At 42.3% G+C, this 18,989-nt stretch overlaps 1 protein-coding gene across 1 annotated transcript in view; it reads right to left on the bottom strand.

Moving 5' to 3' along the window:
• The window catches only part of MCF2 (MCF.2 cell line derived transforming sequence), a 118,960-nt gene that overhangs the window by 59,820 nt on the left and 40,151 nt on the right, over window positions 1-18,989 (bottom strand). The window contains exons 8-12 of the mRNA XM_036739808.1: window positions 9,063-9,182; window positions 6,761-6,877; window positions 5,307-5,456; window positions 2,221-2,345; window positions 1,522-1,636 (exon numbers count right to left, since the gene is read on the bottom strand). Of these exons, the coding sequence (XP_036595703.1) occupies window positions 1,522-1,636; window positions 2,221-2,345; window positions 5,307-5,456; window positions 6,761-6,877; window positions 9,063-9,182 (627 nt within the window). The remainder of the gene's footprint in view (window positions 1-1,521; window positions 1,637-2,220; window positions 2,346-5,306; window positions 5,457-6,760; window positions 6,878-9,062; window positions 9,183-18,989) is intronic.

The following is an 18,989-nucleotide window of genomic DNA, read 5'->3' as shown; positions in this document are numbered from 1 at the left end:
AAAAGGAAGAAAGGTTTTGCAAGTATAAGCATAATAATCAATAATAGATGCCATTTTATAGTCCTTTCTATATATTCATGTCTCCTGTGATCCTCCCAATTAGCCTCTGAGGGCAGTACTATTATCCCCATTTCCATCGACGAAGCATCTGCTCAGGGTCACCCACTTTGTAAATGTTGTAAAAGTCTGGATTCAAACCTGGTTCTTCCCAACTCCATCTCAGAATCGCGTTAGATGTGGCTGGGCTTAGGGGAGAGGGAATGCTATAAAAATGGTTTAAATGGACACACCCCCTGCCCTGACAGATGACAGCAGTCATATGAATAAGCACTGATGAGGTGGGAAGGTAAAGGAGTATGATAATGTCAGTGGATCATTTTTCTAGAGAGCTCTGCTGTTTGGAATAGCCTTCCTGGAACTTTCCCCCATTCTCCTCTTTCTTCTCCCTAAGGTCAAGTAGGATAACAGTAATTTCATTTCCAGCTTCGTGATGTAGAAGGATTTAGGGTCAGAGACCCTACCAATCTCTGGTACCTGCTACATGTGTGACCCTGGACCAAAGCCATAAAATGAGGGGATTCAAGCGGATGGCTCCATCTGGGGTCTCTCTCCTCTAAAGCTATGCTTCTACAACTCTTTGAAACCTTGAAGACATCACATGCCGTCCCTAAGTCTTCTCTTCTCCAGGCTAACCATCCCTAGTTCCTACAAGTGATCCTCACATGGCATGGACTGAAGGCCCTTTGCCTTCTGAGTTGCCCTCTTCTGGACATCTTCCAGATTATCGATGTCCTTCCTAAAATGTGATATCCAGAATTGAACACAATCCCCAAATGTGGGAAGAATATAGAAGAGGACTGTGGGACTATCACCTCCCCATTCCTAGAAGCTGGGTCCCTCCAAATGAAACCCATTAGCTTTTCTGGCATCTGTATCACCCTGCTGCCTATGTGAGGCTTCCAATCCACTAATACCTTCAGGTACTTTTCAGACAAACTGCTGTCTAGCCATGAACCAGCCATACCTTTTTTGATGTCGACTACTCCTTGAGTCTGGCCGTTCATAGTAAAAAGAAGATCAACTATTAGGTTTAGATCCAGGAAGATCTAGATTCAAATTCCACCACAGATGTTTAACAGCCATGTGACCCAGGGCAAAGTTCTCTACCTCTCGGAGCCTCAATTTTCCCATCTGTAAAATGGGTATTATAATAGCATGTACCTCACAGAGTGGTCACACAGAACAAAGTACAGATGTCCCTTTGCAAACTTTAAGGTGCTATAAAAATACTACCCATTACTAATTATTCAACCCTTTTTGGAAACACCTAATTGTTCTTTCAATGAACTTCATATCTCTTTTTATTGACCGTGGTGATAGAGAAACTTAAAAGTGCATCAAATCACTATGTTTGCTTCAAAGTCTGGGGTGGGAAAGTGAAACATGGGTGCGAAGATAGCAAAATTATCTCATTGAAAATGCCTAAAATCTCCCAAGAGTAGAGCAATAAGGTTAACGTACCTCTATAAAATTTTGTTCAAATTTCCCGAGTTGTAAATACTGATCCATCTTGAATTGGTGCTTGTCCCAAAATTCATCAAAAGCCACTTCCATCTCGTGCAGTTGAGCAAGTAATCTTGACAAAGCAAAGTCCAAAAATGATTATTAGTTTCTGTGTGTGTGTGTGTGTGCGTGTGAAACACTCATTTTCCAGAGAAAGAATTCACCTTGGCAACTGAGAAATAGGGGCAAATGATGCCGCACAGAGATAGAAAACCAGAAGTCTTTCCAGGACTTCCTAGGACTCTCAAATGTTAGCACTCAAAGAAACCTTAGAGACCATCTAATCTAGCCCCTTATTTGACAGATGGGGAAAGTAAGACACTGAGTTGGAATGTGAATCCAGGCACCAAATCCTGCTGCATCAGGGACAATTTGCCATAAGAATCACCACTAATGTCCACTAAGAACATGTGGAAGGTTGAGGGACACCCAAGAAAACCTCTGTACTTAGGACAGCAGGGCAGAAGAATCTGGCTTTCCCTTCAAAATTCTAATAAAGCTGCCCTCTGCACAGTAAAGTCCCTGAGGGCAGGGATTCTTTTGTTTTTGTCTTGGCATCCCAGATGTCGCTGCACAGTAGCACAGTGTCTGACATACATATGTGCTTAATAAATGCTCATCAAATGGAACTGAATTTAAAAAAAACAGAGTACTAACCTACTAACAGTTTCCCAATCTCCGGATTTTTCTTGAGGAGGTTCTTCATTTGATTCTTTGGTGTTAGGCACATCAAGGGTCCTCAGCAGCGTATCGCCTTCTTTCATAACATTTATAATCTCTTCCTGGAAAAGAAGAGCAGAGGAAATTTGTTTGAAAAACCTCAAGTTTATCAACTCATATCTTGCCTCCATTGAGTCACAAGGATATATTCTTGAAGCAAAATTGAAAGGAAAACCAACCTACTGTAACAGCTTGGCTCTCTACAGGCTAACTAATTTCCACCTGTAGGCAGCAGCCTGCTCCATACTCTCAGAACAATCCTAGTCAAAGGCAGCCAGTGACTCAAGGTTAAGTCAGCCTCACTCATAGTCTATTACCCTAGTTCTAATAAGCGCACCCTCATTACAGTTATAGGTCCCTCTTTTGTCCTTCCATCCAAGAAGCAATGTTTGGTATCCTGGCTCTGAAGATGTGGGACCTCGATAGTGAGAATGTCCCAGGCTCTGATTTTCCTGATTTTTCCTGATTTCCCATTCATTATGCCAAATTGTCTCTCAATAGTATTTATATCATCCTTAGTAACTAAAATTAAAATAATGACTTCACTTTGCAAAAGGGAGCACTGCTACCCTTGACAAATCCCCCACCCCTATTCCGCTCCGCCCTGCCCTGCCTGACAATTCTGCTAGCCAGGCTTTCAATCTAGCCAGCTTTCTTAAAAGGCTTACAGTACAATATAGCTCAGCTACTGCAGGGTATATGTTTGGGAAGATCCTTAAACAGAGAGTAACAAGATTTTTATACTGATGCATTAAATAGCATCTCCCCAGGAGCCATAAGCTGTGCCATCAGTAGCCTTCTTGAAAGCAAGGCTCCAGACTCAGAAACTTACTAGCTGTGTGACCCTGGGCAAGTCACTTAACCCCAACTACCCCCCAAAAAAGAAAAGAAAGAAAGGTTCTAGGGACCAGTGTCTCATTTAAAGCGGACTCTGGTTGAACATTGTGTTCATGATACTGGTCTCCTCAGTCAACATCCTCAATCGAGGACAGAAGTGGTCTGCCCTACAGAATTAAATCCATAGAAGAGAAGGCCTTTCACTGTTTCTGTTTAGTCTGATGACTCAATAGACATTTATTAAGCACATATTATATGCCAGGCATATAGGTGGCACAGTGGATAGAGTGCCAGGCCTGGAGTGAGAAAGACTTACCTTCATAAGTTCAAATCTGGCTTTAGACACTTACTAGCTATGTGACCCTGGGCAAGTCACTTTAGCCTGTTTGCCTTTGCCAAGAAAATCCCAAACAGGATACAACTGAAATGACTAAACAACATGTTCCAAGGCCACGTGCCAGACACTGGTTATGCAAAGACACAAATAACAGCAATCATTGCCCTCAGGGAATTTACATTCTGTTGGCAGTTAAAATTACATATACATTCAACTCTGAAGTGTGTACAAGGCAATTTTGAGAGGGAAGTGGCAACAACTGGCAGAGATTAGGGAAGATCTTGTGTTGGAGGAAGCATTTAAGCTGATCTTCGAAGGGATCTGGGGACTCCAAAAGGGAAAAGTGAGGAGGGAGTGAGTGCATTCCAAGCATGGGGTGCAGCCTATGCAAAGGCAGGGGATGGGAGGTGGAAGATCACAAATTGGGAACAAGTAAGCTAGGTGAGTAAGAATGTAGATTGGGTGAAAGCAAGGGATACAGAACTAGTCTGGAAAACTGAGCTGAAGCCGGATGGTAAAGGGCTTTAAATGACCAACGAGAGTGTGCTTCTAAAGACAGAAGCAGGGACCTATCTCAAGTTGGTGCAACGTTTACCAATGATGATTGCTTCGGGGGCCTCCTATTTAATAAATAGTATTTACAAAGCATTTTCAGGTTTGCAAAACACTTTACAGATGTTATCTCACTTGAGGCTCATAACAACTCTGGGAGATAGGTGGTACTATAATTTTTATCAATTTTATTCTCATTTTACAGACGAGGAAATTAAGACTAACAAAGGTTAAGTGACCAGGGTCACCTAGCCAGTAATTGTCTGAGGCAGAATTTGAACTCAGGGCTTCCTGACGCTAACTCTAACACTATCAGTGTATACTACCAAGCTAACAGGATAAATTAAGTACAGAAGAAAGAGAAACTGTTAACCCAGAATTACTTTTTTTTTGCATCTCTGCAGAACATAATGACCACAGTACCAATGTTCATAGTCTAAATTTCTAAAACATCACCTTCCATCTGAAAACCTAAAAGATTGTCTATAATAGAGAAGGATAATCTGAAAACTGGATTAGTTATAAATGGCCATTCAAGGTTTCACCTAAATCTTATGAATCTTGGAATCTCAGTGCTAGAGGAAACCTAAGCTCATGGAGCAGTTTGCCATTTCCTCCTCCAGCTCATTTTACAGCTGAGGAAACTGAGGCAAACAGGGTGAAGTGACTTGCCCAGGGTCACATAGCCAGTGAGTGTCTGAGTCCAGATTTCAACTCAGGTCTTCCTGACTTCAGGCCAGGGGCTCTGGGCACTGCAGCGCCACCTAGCTGCCTAGAGGAGACCGTAGAGGGTATCTAATTCAACCCCTTCTTTTTACATATGAGCAAACCAGGCCAAAGAGGTGAAACATTTATCTAACATCACACAAGCAGTGAGTGGCCCATTGAGGCCTAGATATTTCCCAATACTCAATACCAGCATTCTGTTCTAAGGAAAAATCCAAACCCAGGTCTTTGTGACTCCATTTCTATCACACTATCTTCAAATTATTTTGTATTGTTTTGCATATACTTTTTTCTGACTTAATTGGTACACATATTGGGTCTGTCCAGTATAATGTAGGCTCCTTGAGGGCAAGGACTACTTTGCTTTTGTTTTTGTATGCATACAGTACCTAGCAGCACATAGTAGGGTTAATGGAATTGCCTCATCTTTCAGTATGTCACAAAAAATAGGTCTGAGAGAAAGAAGGAAGGAGGGTAGGGCAGGAAGAGAACAGCCAATCTGTAACAGAAAGGGCACCTGCTTTCTTTACAAAGAAAGGAAAACCTATGGCACCCTAAATACTAGCATTACCTTTAACTGTAAGTATTTTTCAGTACGGACTGTCAGCATTCGTTCAATGGAGAAAGCATCGTCCGGCAGTTCAGTTTCAGCCAGCTCGGTCCCAAAGGATTGCAGCATCTGAGCCATTTCCTTCACACTCAGGGCAAAATTTTCAATAGCCTGTGAAGGGATCATGGTTAAGTCAGGTCCAGTTTGATCATCAGAACAGCCTCGCCAACATGCTCCACTTTTCCTCTACATGTGCCAGTAATATGTGTCCTCCCAGTGGAAGCCCTGTTTTCTCAAGTGACTAACTCTTTGACTCTGTAAATAACAAAGAGGCTAAGCAGATGCTAACGCTCATGCCCACCTCATGAGTCTCCCTCTTCTTAAATATCTTTCCTTAAATATTCCAAATTTTGGTAGTTTTATTACTTGGACACCTGAGGAAATGAGCATTCTATGGGGCAAGGTAGATGTTTAGTGACATCGTGTAAAAGACAAAGTATGGCCATACACAGCTTCTTTAGTCTTTTAAATCCTGCACTCAAGACACAGGTTTTCTTTTATCCTAATGTGATGCCTGAAGGAGAATAATAGCTAACATCCACATAGGGCTAGAAGGTTTGCAAAACACTTTTCATGCAATAGTTCATTTGACCGTCCCAATGTAACTTTGGAGGGTAGATGCTATCCTTGCCTTCATTTCAAGCATGAGGAAACAGGCTCAGGGAGGTTAACTCACTTGCCCAGGGTTGCGTAACTAGAGGCAACATTCCAGCCCAGGTCTTCCTAACTCAAGCCCAGCCTTCTATCTAGTCCTCTATGCAGTATGCAGGGCAGCTGGGCTTCATTTCTCATCTTTTCCAGATAAAGCACGAATCCTAGACACTAATAAAACAAAGTCACAAGGGGAAAACTCTGGACATCTGGGTTCTAAGTTGTGGTGACCATTTTTACAGGGATTATACTTATAGTCTTCTCTATAGTACAAAAAATGATTTGTCAGTTTTAAGGTGTTAAGGAGTATCAGCCATTTGTATGGAGGCCAAAAGACAAACACCCCAGGTTGTAAGCACCCTGGGACAAAGCCCCATTTGGCCAGCTCGAGTCATGGCTGTGCACATGAAATTAACCCATTCTACCCCTCTCACCCCTACACATACACATGAAAAGAATCAATTACGGAAGGAGCTTCAGAAGCCTCATGATCATCTTTTAGTTTAGGGTTGATGCTCTAGATCAAAGGATCATGACCTGAGGTTGATAGGATCCATGGACAGATTTCAGAGAATCATGAATTTTTTTACATTTTAATATCTGTGTTTCAATATCATTGGATTCCTTTGTAACCCCTTGCAATCCCACTTTATGCATTTAAAGACATTCTGAGAAGGCGGAGGGGTGGTCCATAGGTTTCTCCAGACTGCTAAAGGAGTCCAGAACACAAAACAGTTCCGAACCCGTGCTCTAAGTGGACTTACTGTTCTGAAGATGACCCAGTCGCTGTGACAGTATTCCAAAGTGCCTCCAAACTCAGGGGTTAACTGCTTCTCGTCAATGTAATTCAGTAAGTCACTGACAGAACTAAGCATTACAACCTGTGGGGACAAGGAATGCCATGCTGTTAACCCTCCTTTGACTGGAGTCCTCAAAGGAATGTGGAAAACAACATTTCACATGAATTTTTTTCAGCAAAAAATAAATTTTTCTAAGTTCTGCTTGTTCTCTCTCTCTCTGTCTCTCTCTCTCTCTCTCTCTCACACACACACACACACACACACACACACACACATACACACACTGCCTTAATTCGTTGCCTTCTTAAAGCAATATAAGTTTTTATTTTATAAAAAACATTCCTCTGTGAAATGAGATTAATTGCCATAGAAACCCATCAAACACTTAAATCTCCTTCATCCAAAAGCATAACATTGTCAAAGGTGAGGTATCAGAAAGGAGTGATAGAACCCAAGGGATACCTGTATTTAAGAGCCCTAATCAGACAAAACCCAGGGAAGGGGTGCTGGGCCAATGCCTCTATGTTCATCCTGGTGCTGCTGAAAAAAAGAGCAGAATGGCTAACCCCTTCGAGGGACCCAACTTCAGTTGTTTTCCACTTATTTTATCACTATTATAGTATCACTATTTTGTTCTTAACCCACAAAACCCAGGGATCAGGGATTTGTGTGGAAACTACATACACACACACACACACACACACACACACACACACCCCAATACATCAAGACCTTCTACATCAGGGGTTCTTAACCTGGGGTTCATGAAATTAGGATTTTTTGAAAAATATTTTGATAACTATTTTAATATAATCTATTTACTTTGTAATCCTATGTATTTCATTTTATGCATCTAAAAACATAATTCTGAGAGGGGGTCCATAGCCTTCATTAAATATACCAAAACATGACAGTTGCAGAAGCCCCAGCCTAACACTTAGTAGATAATGTGTTAGAATTTGCCTGAGGTTCAGAGACATCGAGTGACTTGCTCATGGTTACACGAAGGTAGGAACTTTGAGAGGAGGAATTTGAACCCAGATCTTCCTGACTCCAATATTGGACACATAGACAGAACTGAAAAACAGTCCCTGCCCTCAGGAAGCTTGGGATACAATGGGCAAATAGACAAGCCTTTGCACTGACTACAATGCACCCTCTATGTTTATTCTGCTTCCAACACTTTTAAGTGCCTTTGGGGGGGTGGGGGGGTGGAGCAGTGGGTTTAAGTGACTTGCCCAGGGTCACATAGCTAGTAAGTGTTTGAGGCTAGATTTGAACTCAGGTCCTCCTGACTCCAGGTCTGGTGCTCTATCTGATGAGCCACCTAGCTGCCCCTAAGCATCATTTTTTTTAAAGACAAGTCACTTAAATGAAGATGATGATACCTCTACTACCTACCTCACAGGGCCATTGTGAGGTACAAATGATAAAATATATGCAAAGTACTATAAAATATGTGTTGTTACTGCTATACTAAAAGCTAGAACCAAAAAAAAAAAGATCAGGGTGTTCTGTAATTTCCTAGGCTGCAAGCTCCAGGTACTTTATAGCCCAGAACATATTTTTCTTTAAAAGAAATAAAAGAATCTTCAGTGATATAACTGTCCTTCATATACAGAATCCTTAGCTTCTTCACGGTTTATCTCAAGTACCCCCTCTTACATGAGGCCTTTGACGCTCCTAGTTGCTAGGGATCTCTTTCTCTTGAAATTACTCTGGGTTACTTTTTAGGTCCTTTGCATTTACTTACTTAGGTTGCATCTCCCTAGGAGATGGTAAGCCCCTTAAGGGCAGGGAACTGTTTTGTTTTTATCTGTGAATCCTCAGTATCTAGAACTATGCCCAGCACTTAATAAATGGTTGTTAAATTGCTGAAGGAATGACAAGTTTAAAAAAAGGAATGAATGTTTTCACATATTTTATAAAATATTAAGCAATTCAATTCTTTCTCTTTGATCTTGAAGGGGGAAAGGTCAACTACTTTGTTATAAGAGAAGGTTTAATACCAAGGATGGGAGATAATATCCAGAAATTACTATGAAAAGAAAAGCTAAGGTGTTGATAAAATAATTTTTTTAAAAATCAAAATATTTTAAAATTTGATTTCCCGATGGTTTCAATTTTAGCTTCTACTCTTTAAAATGGTCTATTTGCTGCCAGGCAAGCAGAACCCCTAAATGGAGAGTGTGAAGTCTTCACTCAGAATTAGAGTGTTTACACACTTATTGAAAATAGTCTTATAAAGAAAAAACAATACTCTTACCGGCAATTTGAGAATGAAATCATCTTGACTGAACCGAAAGCCAATGTCTGTGAAAGTTCGTTGGATAAAACTTGTGGGCCTCAAGACCACAACCAAATGCAAGTTCCCTGGAAAAGAGGCCTGGGAACAAAAAAAACCAGTCAGGAGATTCCCTTCCCCCTCCCTCAGCCATTGAGTCAGCAAGACAGTCACTGGCAAAGTCAAGAGACTCCCAGAAAACATTAGAGTCATGAAGCCTGTAGGGAGAGGCTCACAAAACACACAAATCACTGACTAGAACCCCTTGCAATTGAGAATTGCACCTCATGTTATATTTTCTTAAACAGTGAGTCATATGTCTAGAACTCAGAACACATTTTTCCATGGAGACAAGACCAGTTCCCAGGCTAGTCCACAAGTTCCAATTTAACCTATAATGTAGCTGAAAGACAATAGGTTTGCAATTAATAATAGGAGAAAACCATACTGTGTGTCACTCTTTTAAAGATCACAAAGGGTATTTTAGGATATAAAACCTAGCAACATACATTAAGATAGACATTTCCTGAGATATTTCGATCAAAACAAGACCCTTTCCCCATCATATTCTCATCATTTTCCCAGCTCAGCTCCTCCCCAATCAGCTATCTACTTGAACACCATTCTATCAGAAATAATTACACCCTGACACGCTCACTCTTTTCTTCAAGTGTTCCTTCTACCTCGCACAAACTCAGAGTTGGCCTTCTGCCTGCTCCCTCCTTAATGGGCTGCTCCTCTCATCCTACCTGGCTCTTAAGGATACACCTGCAAATCCCTTGGCCCACTGGACCCTTCCAGCCCTCTTTTCTGCTGCCATCAGTCAATCACCTCTGCTCCTCTGAAGCTCACATGATCCTCTCCTTAAATTCCCTGCTGTCACCCACCACCCTCCAGTCGTCCTTTTGACTTGCTCAGCCATGCAGAATGAGACTTATATTTTCAGACATGGCCAATGAGGGAATGTGTTTTACCTGACTATACATATTTGTTACAAGGGTTAGCTTTTCTTTCTTTCTTTTCCAATGGGGGAGGAAGAGAAAATGAATGCTTAGTAATTGAAATTTAAATCTAAAAAAGTAAAAAATGGGTCATAAAATGGACCCTAAACTGCATTCAGAAAGCATCTGGGCCCTCCCCCTCCAATCCTTTCCTCATTTGTTTGTGCATTCATTAGCTTTCTTAGTCTTCGAGTTTCTCTTTCTGTGGGGAAGGCAGGTTGCTACAACAGAAAAACTAAGTGGGCCTGGAGTCAAGACAGACTCAGGTTTGAATCCTTTCTGTATGGCTATGGATAAGTCCTTTAGCTTCTCTGTGCCTCAGTCTGCTTATCTGTAAAATACCTGTACTACCAATTTTAAGACTCAAGCACTATAAACATTTCAGCCACCATTATTATCACTGTTCTCATAGCTTCTTTTAGGAGTCAAGTTTGAACTCTAATCCCTGACCCCCCAACAGCAAGACAATGGGGAGAAAGAAGCCTGAGGAGAGTTCAGATGGGAGTCCCTGGCCTCCACCAGGCCATGGCTACATAGAAAGGAGGGAGTGAAACCAGCTCCATGATTGTATTTAGGCCAAGAGGCTGTGGCAGCCAGGGCACTTAAGAAAATCAAACTGAGAGAATCTATCTTTGGACAAAGTTGACTTAGAATTCTGCAGGAAGCAGGGAGAAGGAGGGAGGAGAGGAGTTAGTTGAGTCCGGAATCAGAGGTAATGACAAAGAAGCACAGAATTTCCACATTAGAAGGGCCCTCCAAGGGCAGTTGATCCAACCCACACCTGCACAAGAATCTCCATGATAACACTCCCAACAAGCAATCACCAGGCCCCTGCCTAAAGACTTTCAGTGACAGAAAGCCCCCTCTCCCTCCTGAGGCTGCCCGTCCTACTTGCAGGCAGCTCTCACTAGTAGAATTTTCTTGGCATCAAGGAAATCGAATTTACTTCTTGGCAAATCACACTCATTACAAACTAGTTCTCCCCTCCGGGGCCAAGCAGAACAAATCACCTCTTGACAACCCTTAAGCTACCCACAGACAGTTGTGATGCCCCACCTAAAGTTTTCTCTGGGTTAAATATCCCGCTACTTCAATCCTCACATGCTAGCTATGCGCTCCAATTGTTCTCACTGTCCTAATTGTTCTGTTGTGGACACACTCCCCGCACCAAAATCTGCCCCTAAACTGTGGTACCCAGAACTAGACACAATCTACCAGCTGGGGTCTGATCAAGGCAGAAAATAGTGGGACTATAGAGGTGATTGCTTTGGTCCCTCCCATCATGTTTCACTGAATACAACCTTATGTTGCATAATAATCACTCTACTTGACTCTAAGGACTCAAATCCATCTTTGAGACTTAATGGCCCCTCATCCTAGGAGTACCATTTTGTTTCTTTTATTTTAATCAGACTTTCCCCTATAATCCTGCTAACCAAGGGCTTGGAAGTAGAAAGTCAACTGCAGCATATTGTGGAGAGGGGGTAGGAAGGTAGAAAACTATGTATATCAATTGAAAGTCACATAACCAACAAAATGGAGGACTCGACATTTCCTCTAATCTCCACGACTTCTCAAACCTCTCCCAAACAGAAATTAGGTAGTACATGTAAAGCAGTTTCAGCTGCTTTGATGGTTCAGGACACCCAGAACCCAAAAGAAGGTTAAAAAAACCACCTCCACGAACTGAGGCCTATCATGAGCTCACACAGTATCCCTTCCTCCACCACACACCACACTGCCAACAGTGAGATTGCACTAGCCAACCCCAGGACCTGACCTATGACCTTGCAAAAAAAATGTCACCTCATACCTGGTACCACCTGCCCTTTTCCAGTACCTCAGGGAAATCTGCTAGGGCCTCAGCATCCAACGTCACAGCAGCATTCTACTACAGAAGGATCTCTATGGGAGAGCAGTGGAACAAAGGGAACGGGGCAGCACATGTATCTGGGCTGGAAGCAAAGCTCAAGCCCACACTCCAACCTCCCCCCTCCTCCCAGAGTCTCAGAGACCCAAACTCCAAAGGACAGAAGTCACCCCTGGCTATAGCAGCACCAGCATGGCAGTGGTCTAAACTGCCAGTCCAGAGAATTAAGGAAGTGAAGGAACATGGCAGGATACCATACAGTGGGGTGGGAGGTGATAGAAGGAAGAGGCTTTGCATCACTCCACTGAAACTGAGAGAAAGAGCCCAGTGTCCAGCTAGGGCTAGTTCTACACCCCAAAAGTCACTTGGAGCAGAGACCTAGGCTAGTGAACTGTGACTTGACCAGTGTGGGAGGAGGCTGAGAGGCTCTGAGAACCTTGCCTCATGTTTTACTGAAAAAATTGAGGCCATTCACTGTGAACTCCCTCTTCTCACCTCCACACCCTCAGATGCCTTTTGCAGCTCTCTTCTCCTTCACCTCTGTGTGCCATGATGAGGTGGACTTACTTCCCACTAAGGCTGATCCCTCTACCAGCTCCAGTGACCCCACACCATCGCATCTCCTGCAATAGATTGCCCCTTCTTTCATCTCCACTCTTTCATTCACTTTCAATCTCTCCTTGTCTAATGGCTCATTTCCTACTGCCTACCAACATCCCCATGTCTTCCCTATCCTCAAAAAAACCCAAACAAATCCTTGCTTGCTCCTTCCATCCCCACTACCTATTGTTTCATATCTCTTCTGTCCTTTGTGGCTAAATTCTACAATATGGGCCTCCACTTTCCTCTCATTCTCTTCTTAACCCCTTACAATCTAGCTTCCACCTTCATTTTTCCACCAAAACTGTTCTCTCCAGAGTTACCAATGACCTCTTAGTTGCCAGATCCAATGGCCTTTCCTCAATCTCTCTACTGTCTTTAACACTGCTGATCACTCCCTCCTCCTTGATACTCTCTTCTCACTAGGCTTTTGGGTTTTCCTTGTACCTATAAGACCTCTCTTTCTCAACCTCTTTCACTGGATCCTCCTCCAGATCATGGCCTATAGGTGTCCCACAGGGCTCTGTCCTGGGACCTTTTCTCTTCTCCCTCCAAACTACCTCACTTGGTAAGCTCATCAGCTCCCATGGATTTAATTACCATCTCTATGCTGATGATTCTCAAATCTACCTATTCTGCCCCTAATTTCTCTGCTGACCTCCAATCTCATATCTCCAACTGCTCACTTCTCAACCTGGATGTCCAGCAGACATCTTAAAGTAAACATGTCCAAACTCATTATCTTTCCTACCCCATTCCTGCCTTACTTATTACTGTAGAGGTCAACACCATCCTCCTAGGCTCTCAGGCTTGGAACCTAGGTGTCATCTTTGACTCTTCACTATCTCTCACACACACACCCATATTCAAGATGTTGCCAAGGCCTGCCGATTTCACCTTTGCAACATTTCTAATACACCTCCTTCTCTCCCCTGACACTACTACCACCTGGGTACGCACCCTTATCACCTCATGCCTGGACTATTGCAATAGCCTGCTGGTAGTTCTACCTGCCTCAAGTCTCCCCACTCCAATCCACCCCCCATTCAGACACCAAAGTGATCTTCCTAAAGCTTTGATCAAACCATGTCACCCCACACTCAGTACACACTCAAAAAACTTGTGGCTATCTACAGCCTTCAGGATCAAATACAAAACTCCTGTTTGACATTCAAAGCCATTTGTAACTTATCCCTCTCCTGTCTTTCTGGTCTTCTTATACCTACCTAACTTACTTTCTGATCTAGTGACAATGGCTTCATCACTGTTCCACAAACAAGACACTCCATCACCTGGCTCTGGCATTCACTATGACTGTCCCCCATGCCTGGATGCTCTCCCTCCTTATCTCTACCTCCTGCCTTTCCTGGCTTCTTTTAAATCCCAACTAAAATCCCATCTTCTACAGGAAGCCTTTCCCAACCTTTCAATTCTACTGCCTTCCCTCTCTTAATCATTTCTTATGGGTACATACTTGTTTGCTTGTTTTCCCTTCCATCTGATTGTGAGCTCCTTGAGGGCAGGGACTGTCTTTTGCCACTTTTTGTATCCCCAGCACTTAGCACAGTGTCTGGCACATAGTAGCACTTAATAAATGTTGAAGGAGTGACTGACTGATCCACCCTCCAGTGAAAAAACCAACAGATGGAAGGGAAAGTGAGCAATAACGGAAAATAAAGGGGGGGAGTTTAAAATTACCAAAGATCCCAGGAAGAAGAAAAATCAAAGACCTGAAAAATAAACAGACAAATCAACAGGGAAAACATTAATTAACAACTGAAGGAAATATGGCCTCCAGATCTAGTAAACAAGTTGAGGAATCTATGAATAAATACTGCAAAACAAATCAACACTTGATGAGACAAAGGACCCTGTAAAACATGAGAACATGGAACCACAACACACTCTTCCTGAGTGGTTTAAAAAAAAGAAATAAGAATTATGACAGCAGAATTTGTTGCCTCTACGTAAAAAATAATTGGTAGAATAGAAAAACCTGAATCAGCAATGACAAATCTCACCAAAGAAACAAAAGAAAGAATAATAATTACAGTTCAAATACACAGAAATGAAGAATAATCTAGAAGAAGAGAAGCCAAAAACAATAACATTAAAAGAAATTTACTCTCTAGCCAATCAAAACATACTGAACTCAAATACAGGATACAACTTAAGGAATATCAATCTCCCAGAATAACACAAGTGAAACAAAACAACCTGAAAACCATAATGTAAGAAATAATACAAGAAAATTGCCCAGAATTTCTGAATACAGAAAATGAAATACAATTTAAAAGAATTCAAAGATTACCTTTTATAAGTTTTCTAAGTTATCTGGAGGAAGAATTCCAAATGCAAAGGAAAGGAAATTTCAATAACACAAGACTATTCTGCATCCACCAGAAAACTCAGGAGGGAATGGACCACCGTGTTTGGAAGAGCACTGGAGCTCAGGAAGAAGCCCACGATGATCTGCTCTGCAAATGTGAGTTTAACTGGAACAGAAAATGCCTTGATATTGAAAAAGAGTTTGAAACATTGTTAGAAAATCAGATCGGAAGAGATTATTTGCTTTCTGAAAACTCAGATAACCGTCCTGGCAAAATGCAGGAAGGATGAATGAATGTAGCAGCCAAAGATAGCAACAGCAACAGAGTAACACAGAGAACAGGAAGAGATTTGTTTCTAAATGTACACAAAGAGATAAGAGTAAATCCACAAGTCAAGTGGAGATAATAGTGGAGAAGTAAGCCTAGGGCAATATAGACAGAACTTTCTGGCATTGTGCCTACAGGTGAATAATGTGTTTTGTGGGGCTACATTACAAAATGAAAGGCTGTATGGAAGAGGGGAAGGGAACGGGGGATAGAGAGGAGTGTGTGATGTGCCTGGGTCAAATCAAGGGCTAGCAATGAGGGGAAGGTGACCCCTGTGGTCCCTCAGTAAGAGAAGGAAGGATTGAAAAGGATGTGAAAGAGGGAAGCCTTGCTTTGGTGGTGGGAAGGGGTGCCACAGATTAATGCTCCTATGGGTGAAGAGAGATGTTTTGTGAAGGGAGATGGGAACCTTGTGCTGGATACAGCCTGGGACAGGAGTGGTGGATCTGAGGCCTTGAGACCACATGTGGCCTTCTAGTTTCTTTGGTGCGGCCCTTTGATTGAGTCCAAGTTTTACAGAACAAATCCTTTTATTCAGGGGATTTATTCTGTGAAGTTTGGATTCAGTCAAAGAGCCACACTTGAGGACCTAGAGGACCACATGTGGCCTTGAGGCCACAGGTTCCCCACCTCTGGCCTGGGGAATGTGGCACTTGAAAAGACCACTAGTCCAACCTTAGGGCAGGGGGGAGTTACAACTCCCAGGGACAACTGGGACCCAGAGAGGAAATTTGGAGGCAAACTGGAAAAGAAAGTAACCAGGGAGAGGGTACAGGGCAGTAGTGAGCCACATAATTAGGGATGGAATAGGGAGGAAGGCAACCATGTGGCAGTGTTCTCTCTGTCACTTAAAGAAAGTGGCATTATTCTGGGAGTGAGGCCCAATGGAAAAGGCAAACCATGGGGCAAGCTCTACAAGGCAGAAGCAGCCAAAGGGGAGAACCCAGAATGGATACCTCAGAAGTTTGGATTCTTTAGGAAATACTGAGGAATACTAAGGCTAGATAATTTTAGGAGTCATGAACCAGAGAGTGAGGGTCTAGAGTAGACAGAAAGAAAGTCTGGATAAAGAAGAGACTGAGAGAAGTATTGTCTGGAAAGGGATGCAAAAATGAAATTCAAAAACTTATTGAACAAGATTAGCTGAATGAAGGGGAGAAAAAGGGAAGGGGGAATTTATTTGAGAGGGGGAAAAGAGGTAAATAGTCAACCTGTTAAAGAAGGAAAGAAAAAAATTAATAAGAAAAGCAAACATACATTTCCACAAGTTTCTTCAGGAGGGCCCACGATATCCAGGAGAGTAAAAAAAAATTTCCAAATATACCTGAGTTCTTTGTGTCCTAAGAGAATCATAGCTCCTCTTGGAAGCCTGGGACAGGGAGATTCAGCACTCCTGGATTCTCACCACACTCAAGGTGAAACTCCAGGACTCGAGGATATAGCAAGGACTGCAGAGCTTGAATCCAGCTCTCAGAGCTCTGGGCGCCCATCTGGCATCAGGTCCCAAACAGATGCCAAACTGATATTTCTAAATTAGAAGTCTGACCATGCCACTTCCTTACTCAAGAAGCTTCCCTCTAGGAAAAATCTAAACTAATTCCTTTGTTTGGCAATGAAAGTCCGTTGCAACCTCATTCTAGCTTATCCATCCACAGTGATTACCTAATACTGCCTGGCATTAAATTCCAGGCAAATTGGCCTGCTTGCCATTATCCATACATAATATTTCATCGTCACCTCTGTGCTTTTGCTCAGACTGTTCCCCACTCATGGAACACTGTCAATGCTCACTCTAGACTCTTTCAGTTGCTAGTTTTCTTCAGAGCTCAGTTCAAGCCTTTTGTCAGTCCCTCCCAAAATTATTCTGTCTAGATTTGGTCTTTAGTAATCTGTGTACATGCTGTTTTTTCCCCAGTAGAATATAAGTTCCTAACAGGCAGAGACTATTTTGTTTCTGTCTCTATATCCCCAACATTCAGCAAACTACTTTGCACTTAGTAGGTACACAGTAAGCACTTGTTGAATTTAATTTAATCAAGTTGAATCTTAGCCACAAAGTCTAATCCAGAGGAGGAGGGATGAAAGGGAAACTCCCAACATTGGTTAATTTCTCAAATTTGTAGCCACACTCCACTCCAACATGAGAGGTGGAGACAGAAAGACTCTTAACCTGAAAGGCATGATCACTTTGGACAGGAGGGAAGGTAGCTCAGTAGGCCTCAGCTGAGGAGGTGGAGGAAAGAATGGAGGAAGACTGGTATCTACTCTAAGAAGGAACCAAAGGTAACTTCTCCCACCAAAGGGGTTGGAGGAGGAAAGGGTGGATCAATGAGGCTGAGATGGTAGCTCTTCTTAGTCTCACCAAGCAGATAGCCTGAACCTAGAATGGGGGAAGAGAGTAGGAAGGGGAAAAGAAAGAAACTTCTGGCATCAGCTAGGATGGCATTGGTATGAGGAACATTGAGAACAGCCTTGCACTGCTTGACTCCATCTTTTAGCTTAAGCACCAAGTACCCACAGAATTTTTTCAGAAGATTATTCCATACTAATCAGATCATTCTCATTAAAAAAACTCCTCATTATTTCATCCTAAAATCACCTTCTTGATTTAATTCTTTCAAAATATTTAGCAATTTACTTGACAAAAAAAATCCCACAAAAATTTGTATTTATAAAAAAAATCTTCTAAAAGGATGAAAGACTTCATCTTTTGCCAGTTTAATTACATTAGCAAAATCCGTCAGTGCAGGCTAATTTTAGGAGGTCTGTTGAGCCAGCATCTCCATGCTTTAGCTTCCTTGGATACAGGGATCTTCCAATCTACTAACCATTCTCAATATGAGCAGCCAAGTTTAGGAGGCCCAACAAGCAGCTTGTAGGCTTTGTCTAGACAGAGGCTGACCCATTTCAATGAGACTGAAATCAGAAGTTCCAATCCCCACAGCAACTTCATTTCTAGGGCCAGCCCATCTAGAAGAGACACAGAAATATTACCTCTCCTGCTCCTAGGTCAATAAGGTAACCCCAAGTGAAGCAGACTGGGATCAACACGTGGTCAATTTGGCTCATGGAGACTTGGATGGAAGAATGATGCTATAAAAAACATACCAAAATAGAAGAGTCATGCAGAACAGGAGCCATTTCTGGTCCTCCATAAATGTTGGAGTGGAAGCAGAGGTGGAGAGAGAAGACAGAAAATAGGAGTACATACGGTAACAGCACAAGGCTCATTAAGTGCAAAAACTACCTTCTTAACTTGATCTGTATGAGTGCCCCATCACAGCACTCTCTTCCTTCATGAATCTCTCATTTGCCTGTTTTGTCTCCTATTTCTCTGACTGTCTCTTCTGTCCCTTTTGTTCCCTCATCTCTGCCCCCTGGCTTTCCTGACTTCCTTCAAGTTTCTAGAGAGTAATTTGGGACTCTGCCCAAAGGGCTATAAAACTGCATACCCTTTGATCCAGCAATACTATTATGAGGTCTATATCCCAAAGAGATCATAAAAATGGGAAAAGGACCCACATGTACAAAAATATTTATAGCAGCTCTTTTTGTGGTAGCAAAGAATTGGAAAGCGAAGGGATGCCCATCAATGGGGAATAGCTGAACAAGCTGTGGTATATGAATGTAATGGAATACTATTCTTTAAGAAATAATGAGCAGGTGGATTTCAGAAAAACCTGGAAAGACTTATATGAACTGATGCTGAGTGAAGTGAGCAGAACCAGGAGAACATTGTACATAGTAACAGGAACACTGTGTGATGATTGACTTTGATAGA

This window comes from Trichosurus vulpecula, chromosome X, assembly GCF_011100635.1.
Source record: "Trichosurus vulpecula isolate mTriVul1 chromosome X, mTriVul1.pri, whole genome shotgun sequence".
Classification (NCBI taxonomy): domain Eukaryota; kingdom Metazoa; phylum Chordata; class Mammalia; order Diprotodontia; family Phalangeridae; genus Trichosurus; species Trichosurus vulpecula.
Note: the sequence above shows the minus strand (reverse complement) of the source record. Positions and strands in the feature narration are given on the sequence as shown.